Raw genomic sequence first — 11,057 nt, 5'->3', positions numbered from 1 at the left:
CAATTTGAGACACATCCAGCAATGATAACTTTATTTTAAAAGGTAAGCATATTCTTTCCACAGCAAATCCAAAACACTCAGCCTTTGAAGTCAGGGAGCTAACATAAGGGAACAATAAATACATGGAATATTTTTAAAAAGCACTCTGTTATGCTTCACAAGTAAAGCTACACAGCAAGTTATAAACTCAAATCAACATTTTCTAGGAGGAAAACACACACACAGGTTAACTCTTCAGCCACTTTTTTCAAATTTAGTAATTTGATCATATTTAGAATTGGTCCAGGATGACATCTTTACAGAACATAAATGTTTGGTCATTTCTAGACTTAGAACCCAGTCTGTACTCGGTGACATGGTATATAGCCTTGTGCATCATGTGTACTCCATAAAGAGAAGAGGAAATTGCAGTTGTCTAGTGACTTCTTCCAATATATAAAATGCTTTGTACACTTGAAAACTGTATATAAATTAATAACAACAACAACAACAATAACAACATGAAGCTGATTGGTGGAAGTTTCAAGACAGATAAAAGGAAGTACTTCTTCACACAGCGCATAGTTAAACTATGGAATTCACTGCTACAGGATGGAGTGATGGCCACCAATTTGGATGGCTTTAAAAGGGGGTTGGACAAATTTCTGGAAGAAAAGGCTATCAGTGGCTACTAGTCTTGATGGCCATGTGCTACCTCCAGTTCCAGAGGCAGTGAGCCTAAGTACACCAGTTGCTGGGGAACATGGGTGGGAGGGTGCTGCTGCGCTCATGCCCTGCTTGTGGGTCCCTGGTCGACAGCTGGCTGGCCGTTGTGTGAACAGAATGCAGGACTTGCTAGGCCCTGGGTCTGATCCAGCAGGGCTCTTCTTATGTTCGTATAACAGCAAATAGTAGTTATTACTATTCTCTGGGTTATCTCCTTCTTTGTTACATTACAAATGTGGCTTTGAATGCGTTTTTCAAGTCTGATAATTTTGTATTTTAATAACCAATTATTGATTAGGAAAGGAAATTAAACTTGATGCGTTTACTCAAGCACTGAATGGGGCTCCCTACCACATGCTACCGGAGTGGGAGGGGGGGGGATTAACACAGAAACACCTCTTGTTTAAATGGAGAATCTCGCTAAGCGCTGTTGAGCTTTGGTGAGGCGGTTGATCCTTTCCTTTAGAGTGGTCCTCATATCGGCAGAATCCTTTTGCTCCTGAAGCAGAATTCCATACTGATCTTTGTCTTGCAAGACCTTCATCATCGCATTCTGTAACTCCTCAACATAATCCTGGAGAACGTATGTCTGCACTATCATGGGAATTTGGGTGCCAAGTCGGGTTCTTGCACTCTGAAAACAGAATATTTTTTCTAACGAACTGAACCAAAGACTGACAAAATCAGGAAGCACTGCAAATGGACTACCAATCATTAAACATGGATTCTTGGTCAAAGAAAAGAAAGGCTGTAGTTCTAAATACAACTAAAACAAAGCAAAGACCAGTAGGTACCTAAATGGGAGGAAACTCCCTTAGCAACATCAGGAAACCATCCAGATCCATCAACCTCCACGGGTGGACCTTTAAAATTTGTCCCTCAACCTGGACGAGGTTAGAAGCAGCAGGAAGGCTGCTTCTAAAACTTGGTGCTCCCTCTTGGATAGCTCCCCTACTATTCTCAGTCTCCTGACTTATGACTGTTGGACAGCTTCTGGTAAGATGGGGTATTTGAGCTACGCAGCAGGGACAGTAGGAACAGGACAGCCAAGCGCTTTTGTTTCTTGACGTAGAAACAAGTCTGAAAAAACTGATCTAATTTTTTCCACCATGCTTCCTTTTTTTTTTTTTTTTAGCATTAGAGCCTTTATGAGATAAACCAGGCCAGGAGGGGGCAGTGGGGAACAGCAAAACAACTTCTATCATCTCATCTCATCACACTGGCTATCAGTGCTTTTAGAATCATAGAATCATAGAATAGTAGGGTTGGAAGTAGCCTATATCCAAAGGCAGAACCTGAAAATCAGAGCTCAGACATTCTGGGATGGGGTGGATATCAACCTAGATAAAAAGTTAATTTGAATTAAAGTTTAGGATAAGGGATTCTATTTTCTTTTCTTTTCGGTGGTGGTATTGTATTCTGTTCTGGCCTCAACACACGTTGGGCTGTGTGTCTATCCAGGCAGCTAAACTCACTTCTGTATAACTCAAATCTCCTTTGAAACACAATGTAAACAGTAAACAACCAATAAATGCAAGAACAATACTGAGCTGTAAAAGGAGGGAGGAGGTGTGGCAGTTGAAATGAAAGAGATGGTATGAGGTGGATGGATGAGGACTGGAAGAGGTGAAAACAATGCAAGGCCAGGCCTTCAGGCTATAAACCAGAACAGTAACAGAGAACCAGGTCAGAGGGAGGCTTCTTCCTAAACTGAGGATGAGCTGGTACAAACCGAGTTGTTCTTTGTAGGGACAACTAATCAATGCATGATACAATGTCTGATCAGTTGCCAACAGATTCATAGAGGGAAAACTAAAGCAGTTACAAATGCAAAGCCTAGAGGGCAACATAACAAATAACATAATGCCCAGCTGGGGCAGAACATATTCTACTATATGTTATTGATAGCGCTAGGACTGTTCGAAGTTGCAATTTTGTGAAAGATGGATAAAAGAAAAACAGCTGAAACTCACTTTGAAATAGGCCATCAAGTGGTAAGCCATTTCTTCCATTGAGCATTGCGTTGCATCATTCAGAACACGACTTGGACTTAAAAGTTGAAAAGCTGCACTTTTGGATCTAACATCTCTTAAGTCTTTACTATAAATTTTGTCCTGGCAGTACACAACACGTTCCAGTTTAAACTGAGTTTTGATCATAGATTCTGCTTCCTCCTCTTGCTTCAGCTTTATATCTTCAATACTGTTCTGCATGATAAAATAATTTTTTTCTTTTTTCTTTTTTTGTCCCAGGGGAATTAGAAGATTAGAACCCATACAGTGTTCCCAAATATAGAAAGGCAAGGCTCAAACATGAATATATGAAACTGCTGTGCCAAGATGGGCCATCACTGGCTCATTTAGCCCAGCCATACCCGATGAGGTGCTTTCCACATGTTTTGGACTACAACTCCCATCAGCCCCAGCCAGCATGGCCAGTGCTTGGCAATTATGGGAGTTGAGGCCAAAACATCTGGAAGGGACCAGGTTGGGGAAGGCTGATTTAGCTCAGTACTGTCTACTCCAGGGATGGCAACTTTTGCAGCCACAAAGGCAGCATGCACATATGCACACGCACACCTTAGCATGCGAGGCTGAGGAGGTTTAAACTCCCATCCCTATCCCCTGAGATTAGGGCATGCGAGCATGGCAGGTTTCAGATCTTTCCCTTGGGATTGCTGGGAGGAGGGAGAGGCTTTAACTTCACCTTCCTCCCAGCAGTCCCAATGCAGATTGTACTGCAAAGACCAGTGAGGAAACAGCAATCTCGGCAGGCTGGGCAGGCAGGGAGGCCTAACCCTCACCACCACCCCAGCGATCCTGATACAGATGACTGTTTTCCTAGTGTTATTAGCAACAGGGAAACAGCCATCTGTTTCCCACCCCTCCGTTGATGACTGATTGGGTCGGGGATGGGGAAAAGTGAGTGGGATACCACACAGTTCTGGCCATGGGCCAAATGCAGTCTGCAGGTTGCCCGTATGTAATCTATTCCAACTGACAGCAGCTCCTCAGGCTCTCCAGAATAGGTAATCCCAAAGATCCTTTGAACTAGAGATGCTAGGGAATGAGCGCTTGCCCTTCTTCAGACATTGGTGAGCACAAAGTATGAAGATAAACAAGTGCATTATAATGCACTTTTATAAACGGGAACGAATAGGAGCCAGACAAGGTCATAGCTCCTGTGCAAACATTTTCAATGCATTGACTCCTCCACCATGGGTAAAAAGTTGATGACACCTACATTTTGAGATAAAAATAACAGAACAGCCTATTAAAACCTTCCTCTGAAGTCCCAATCCAGAGGCACACCTCAGAAAGATAACATGGTCAATGGTATTGAAAGCCACTGAGAAATCCAGCAGAACCAACAGGGACACACTCCTTCTGTCTAGTTCCTAGCGTAGATTGTCCACCAAGGTGACTCTCTGCCCCATAGCCTGAAGCCAGACTGAAATGGATCTAGATAATCTGCCTCATCTGCAAACCATTGGAGCTGAGAATCCATCACATTCTCCACCACCTTGCCCAGGAATAACATGTGCTTGCAAGTCCTCTGCCAACAAGCAATACAACCCACCCATATCAGGCCCCCACAGAGCACAACACAATCCAAGCTACAACTGTGGTGTAGCAAGAAAGCATAGCCTAAATCAGGAGTAGACAGCTCAAGACGCTGAGTCAGATCCCACATAAGGATTAATTAATATAGTCAAGGAATTAAGCATGTCGGATCACACACTCTTCCACTCCCTCATCATTCAGGCATGCTTGTGCACAGAGAGGGACCTAGACTGAGAGGGACATACACAGACAGAGACAGGCAATGGCAGCCAGCCCTGACCCGGAATAGCTGCTGCTGGCTGCTCCAGCATGCCCCTCTATGACCTCTTACGGGTGGTGCACCAGCAGTAGCGACCAGGTTTGTTGTGGGAGAGTTGGCCTGGCCAGGACCATGAGGGTCAAGGAGGACCCACCAGAGCCAGCATGCTCGGGGCAGGGTCATGTGCCACTGCTGCTCCTCTTCACTGACAGATGCTGCCCACCGCCTGGTCCCTGTATCTCCATGAACCTCTTTGCTGCTGTCAGCCACCGTAGCATTACCTTCAGCAACAGATGACAGCATTCTACATTTTTCAGCCTGTCAGTCCACCTGCGCACAAACTGACTCTTTCTTGCCCTCAGTCTCCCCTCATATATTCACAATAGATTTAAAAAAAAGAAAAGAAAAGAAACACGTTATTTGGAGTGGGAAACCTCAGCTGTCCCCCTTTTGCCCAGCAACCAAATCCTGAATGCAAAAAATCTCACTGCACTGTCTTCCCCACCCCCACTCCTCATTTTAGATGGCAACTAGAAGCAGTATTGCTAGCACTGGATAACAACGAGCAGAATTATAGGGTTAACAAGGTCTTTGTAGATTTCTTGCAAGTTCTTTTATAGTCTGGGAAAGCCCTTCATTCATGGGATGAGAAATTGTATCACCTCTTACCTGAGCGACTCTGCGAAGATAGTAAAAGCTATTAAAGTGTTGGTTGGCAGTTTGAACAAATGCTTCCCGCACGAGTTCTAGAAAGCAGGAGGAACACTTTAATGACAGAAGCATTCAAAGAAGAACAGTGGCTGTAACATCCAAGCAATAACTGGGAAGTTCAGCATTAGGGAAATGTGCCCCCCTCATGTTTTACCCATACACATATATTCAAACCAGGAGAACGCTACAACACAGGGGAAGGAGCAAGGCCTCTTAGTACCATATTATTTATATATTATTATTTTAACCTGCCCAATAAGAAGTTTTCTCTGTGTGAATTACAAACAGTTAAAATAATCACATATGATACAAAACAACAAACAGCATAAGAACAGATAAATATAAAAATATATGTGAACAGCTGTAAAAATCTAAAAAAACTAAACCTCTAAAATGCTTGGGATAAAATAAAGGTCTTCACCTGGTACAGGTGTCAGGTGAGGCTCCTTATGGAGGGCATCCCATAAATAGGGTGCCACAACTGAGAAGGCCTTTCTCTTGTAGCCACTCACCAACTTCCTTTGGCAGGGTCACCCAGAACAGGTGTTCCAAAGACAACCCAGGAGTTATTAGGTACATATGGGAGGAGACATTCCTTTAGATACTCTGGCCCCAAGCCATTTTAGGGCTTTAAAGGCCAACATCGGCACTTTGAATTGGGCTCAAGAGCTGACTGGAAGCCAGCGTGGCTGACGAAGCACTGGATTCACATGATCATATTGGCCAGTCCCAGTTAGTAGCCTAGCAGCTCTATTTTGAACAACCTGAAGTTTCCAAGTCATCTTCAAAGGTATCCCCTATGTACAAAGCATTGCAGTAATCCAACCAGGAGGTTACCAGAGTGTAGTCATCAGGCTATCTCTGTCCAGACAGGATCGCAGCTGGTATATCAACCTAAGCTGATCAAAGGCGTTCCTGGCTACTGAGGCCATCTGCGCCTCAAGTGACAATGAAGGATCCACGAGCAATTGTGCTACTGATCTTTTAGGCAAAACAGGTTGAACACCGCTCAACTGAGCAGATGAACCACCTGGTTACAGTACCGCCATCTTCTCTGGATTGAGCTTCAGTTCATTGGCCCTCATTCATTACCCTGCTCAGGCACTGATTCAGGACATCCACTGTCTCACCTGGTTAGAGGAAAAGGAGAGGTAGTGCTGGGTGTCACCTGCATATTGATGACATCTCAGCCCACATCCCCAGAAAACCTCCCCCAGTGGTTCATATAGATGTTGAACAGCATGGGGGATAAAACTGAGCCTCGTGGAACCCTGCGACATAATTGCCATGGAACAGAACAGTAATCTCCCAGTGCCATCTTCTAGAAATGGCTATCCAAGTAGGAACAGAACCACTGAAAAACAGTGCCGACTTCCAACCCAGACAGCCAATCCAGAAGGATACCATATTCGATGGTATCAAAAGCCACTGTTTGAGGGTATCGAAAGTCCTTTCCACCCCCACCTCCCACAAAGGTGGCCAAGGCAGCTAGGATTGCTCCCCAAGGCTGCAATCCTATAAATACTCATAAAACATCTAGAAATTATACATTCCAGACTAAATGAACGAGTCACACATGAAAGCACTTACATAAATCAGATGTTAGGAACAGGACCAAAGATATTGCTACAAAACGTACCTGCTACTTCCTTCAGCATCACAATAGCTGGCAACTCTAACAACACAATGTGCTGTTTTACAATGTCCTCAAAGGTCTTGTAACTGACAAACCCTGGGAGTTCTTTGCCACGATATTTATTTTCAAAGCTATCAACTTCTTCTTTCATAATGTCTCTGACTGAAAGATTAACACACCTTGTATTAATTATTTAGCCTTGAAGTCCCAAGAGACCCCAGTTGAGCAGATGTTAATAAAGACTGCTATGAAAACTGTAGGAGATTCAAGGAACCTAGGTTATTCTTGGTGACCTTCAGCTTTAGCATGTTCATCCTGCAGCTATGACCATGACCCAGGTCCACCCACAAAGGATGCAATGTGACACAACGACAATAGATCTGGAAATAATTCAGGTTGTTCAGAACCTCTTCAAGGGAATAGGAGGGAGGGGTGGGGGCAGGGTGTGTGAATCGCTTGGCAGCTCCATACCCTCTCCCCTGGTTGTGTCACCTTATAACCAACTTAAGTCAGAATGGGTAAACGGAACCACATGTTTTGGGGGTATTCGACCTGACTATATGAGTGCTCAGGGTTAAACGGTGTCCATTTGTAGAGGAAAATTTAAGATCTTCAGAAGTGGGTTTACCATTTAGTGTGCTGCAATTAACCTCATTTTGCCAGGCATTAAAGAGTTGTCGCACTTTTGTGAACAATCTTGCTTTGTCATTATCCATTAAAACTTCTTGCCCCTCCATTTTTTCTATGATGTCCTTATTAAAAGCCTTGATTTTCTGAAAAAAGAGGGGAAAATACAGGTTTTAAAAACATGTCCGCGCAGCTAAAACATGCATACTTTGAAAATGATCAAATGTGAGTCATTATGCAGAAAAGATCTAGGTTTGCAATCAAGTGTTGTGCATAAATGAAGTTTTACATGGGATAAGTTGGAGATGGGGGGAAGGTAGGGATGGTGGAGAATTCCGCCACGGATCTCAGTGAGGCCGAATACCAATGCATTCACCCCCCCAAATCCATGGTGGAACGAAGACCCCCCGCCCCACCACCCCACGAAAGGTGCGCGAAACGGAGCACCTACCTGGGGCCGTTAGTGCTGCTTTGCGAATGGCAGCCGTATCTGCGGCCGCCATTCGCTTCACGATTTTTCCCGTGATAGGCTACGTAAATACTTACATAGCCTATCACAGCTAACACAGGGACGCCATTTACGTCCCTGCGGAGGCCGTGATAGGCTACGTAAATATTTACATAGCCTATCACGGTGAAAAAAAGGGACGCAAATGGCGGTGGCTACAGCGGCCGCCATTTGTGTCCCTGTGTAGCCCAGCAGCGGCCGGATGTTGCTGCGGGAGGCCTTGCGGGCGGTTCCGCAGAGTCGCTATGGAGCAGAGCCGGCCGGCGAGGATTTCAGGGGGAGGGACAGAGCGCCTCCCCCCCCCACGGATATCATGAAACGAAACAGGTAAGTCGTTTCGTACATCCCTAGGGGGAGGTGGAGAAAACCTCTCTACAAAAGGAGAACAGGTAATGGCGAAATGGCGAAACAACAACGCTGGAGCCTCTTCAAGTCATTAAAGGGACAGCAGGGGATACAGACAGCAGGTGGCCTGCCTATTAGCTTCTGAGGTAACTGATCTGATGACTTATGGCCTATAGCTAGCGTCTCCAAAGTGCTACTCATAGACACCTCTCTTGGTGCCTCCTGAGTTTTATTTTTATTTTATTTTTTTAACTGACAGGTTGGCATACTGCAAAGCAATGCGCTGGCTTCCAGCCCCATTTTTATTCCCATGAATTATCTGGGTCCCACAGTTGTTCTTTGAAAATAAAAATGGTGGGTGGATACAGCATGCTAAGCTGCCCAGAAAAAAGGTAACGTGTGTGTGTGTGGGGGGAAAGGTGTTCTGTCTGTGCTGTGTGTTTCTCTGAGCACCACCAAGTTTGCCTTCTGTGAAACTGGTATTTTGTTGTGCTTTTAGCAAATCTGTGATCGGCATTTGTGGCTCAGACCCCACCACTACCTTGTACTCAGTTTCTTGGCCAAGTTACTTGTTTCTGAGCCTCATCAGTTTTTCTTCTGGGAAATGCGTGTCTTGTGACTGGCCATGCCCACCATGGCGGCCATTTTGTGAACAGGCCGGCCCCCTCAAGGCAGCTATTTTTTTGAAAGCATCCACATCTCCAAATTCCAAATGTGCCCACCAGCCCAAAAAGGTTGGGGACCCCTGGCATACTGCAAGAGGGTTCATACTGCAGGCACTTTCAGCCTGCATGGGAAGGGGCTCTATGCATGTACTGATATATGCACACAGGCCACCTTTCCCATGCTGGCCAAAAGCGTGTGTATGTGGGGGGAGACGCTAGTTCACACAGCTCTACGACACATAAAGCCAAACAACAACTCCCCCCCATGCGTTCTTTCAATGCATAGTGGGGGGCATCATCTGAAACCCCCTAGTGTCTTCTGGCAATGATCAGAGTACAATCCTAGAAAAAATTATTCACAAGTGGATAATGTTCAGGTTGAATAGCCACCATTTATATGCCAGAGTACTATTCTTAAGTCACTGATAGAGCACAAAGATGACAGTGGCTCAATCTCAATAAAATAAGCTAAATAATTGTTAAGTGCCTTCTCAATGTTACTTTCTAACAAGTAGCCAATCCCTGTGTTAACTGCACTACATCATCCAAATGGGTAAGAGGATGAAGGGGACATAATATTCAAAGGGAAATCACAGCAGGACTATTATATCACCTGCAGTGTGAGATTGCAATCTGCATAACCTTCAGCTTTTTTAAAAAAAACCCATTATGTGCCTCTAGACTTGGACTCATTATGCAAGAAGTGGAAAAAGATCCATTGCTGGGAGGATTGAAGCTGGTACAGAGTCTTCTCTGGGTGCCGCCGCCCACAATGGTGCGATGAACGGCGGCCAGGGAAAGAGCCTTCTCTGTAGTGGCCCCCATCCCGTCTACGGAATGCCCTTCCCAGGGAGATCCGCCTGGCATCCTCGTTGAATACATTTAGATGCCAGGTTAAGACCATCCTCTTTAAGCAGGCATTTAACCTCTAAACTGTTGCACTGATTATTAATTTTACCCCAATATTGTAAATATTTTAATGTTTAATATTGTATTATTTTGACACTTGTATTGCGGTATTATTATTTGAATTTGTTCTTGGTTATTTTGTTGTTTGGCTTTACGTTTGTAAACCACCCTGAGGGTACTTGTCAGTTGGGTGGTAGAAAATTTTAATTAAAAAAAATCGATTAATTGATGTAACAGCTCACTTGGGCATTAATTAATTAATATGGAGTTGGGCACTTAAAATATTTTATCCTAAGCAGCATATTCCCACAATAGAAATCAGAAGGCTTGAGAAATACGTGCTGCATTGAAGTATGTAATATTTGTAGTATAATATGCAATATTGTTCTCCCATAGTACTCTGCAGCAAACTGTACTGTCCTTTAATCTCTCCTCCACTCTGCCCAAATGAGCTGTTACATCAATTAAAAAATAAATTGCTTGCACAAACCATCACACTGTAAACAAATGTAAAGCAAAATGCATAGTACTGAAATGAATTACTTATTACAGGGATTAAGTCTAGCTAATGTCAGAGTGTCCATCAGCGGCTCTGTTTCAAGCCACATCCAGAAGTTCAACCAGTAGTGAGGTGGCAAGTTATTTAGTCTACAGTGCAGCAGTGGGCAACATACCCACCCCCCTCTGGCTGTTTTGAGGCCCTCTGTCCTGCCCCACCGCAATTGACATCGCTGCTACTGCCCAAAATCACCAAAATCCCCGTGATTTCGCTGGGAAACAGGGCACACTGGAAGTGAAACAGGGTGCATTAGCTCCCTAAGTTCATAGAACCATAGAACTGTGGGGTTGGAAGGGGCCTACAAGGCCATCGAGTCCAACCTCCTGCTCAATGCAGAAATCCAAGGCAAAGAATCCCTGACAGATGGCTGTCCAGCCTCGTCTTGAATGCCTCCAGCACTACCTCCCTAGGTAATTGGTTCCATTGTTGTATTGCTATAACAGTCAGGACGTTTTTCCTGATGTTCAGCCAGAATCTGGCTTCCTGTCACTTGAGCCCATTATTCCGTGTCCTGTACTCTGGGATGATCAAGAAGATAACCTGGCCTTCCTCTGTTTGACAACTTTTCAA

The 11,057-nt window shown here is 44.5% G+C and overlaps 1 protein-coding gene across 6 annotated transcripts in view; it reads right to left on the bottom strand.

Annotated features, from left to right (window-relative positions):
- The window catches only part of LOC146349914 (interferon-induced GTP-binding protein Mx1-like), a 34,362-nt gene continuing 23,305 nt past the window's right edge, over positions 1–11,057 (bottom strand). For 3 of the 6 annotated variants that reach the window (XM_084843776.1, XM_084843775.1, XM_084843774.1), the window contains 5 exons: positions 7,503–7,647; positions 6,878–7,036; positions 5,197–5,273; positions 2,679–2,912; positions 1–1,339 (listed from right to left, as the gene is read on the bottom strand). In XM_084843776.1, the coding sequence (XP_084699902.1) occupies positions 1,109–1,339; positions 2,679–2,912; positions 5,197–5,273; positions 6,878–7,036; positions 7,503–7,647 (846 nt within the window). In that variant the 3' untranslated portion in view covers positions 1–1,108. Of the gene's footprint in view, positions 1,340–1,844; positions 2,913–2,956; positions 3,945–5,196; positions 5,274–6,877; positions 7,037–7,502; positions 7,648–11,057 lie in introns of those variants that run through there. The other 3 variants (XM_084843778.1, XM_084843777.1, XM_084843779.1) reach the window with 3 other exon arrangements.

Source organism: Heloderma suspectum, chromosome 3, assembly GCF_057233095.1.
Source record: "Heloderma suspectum isolate Gila_16-S chromosome 3, 16-S_ref, whole genome shotgun sequence".
Classification (NCBI taxonomy): domain Eukaryota; kingdom Metazoa; phylum Chordata; class Lepidosauria; order Squamata; family Helodermatidae; genus Heloderma; species Heloderma suspectum.
Note: the sequence above shows the minus strand (reverse complement) of the source record. Positions and strands in the feature narration are given on the sequence as shown.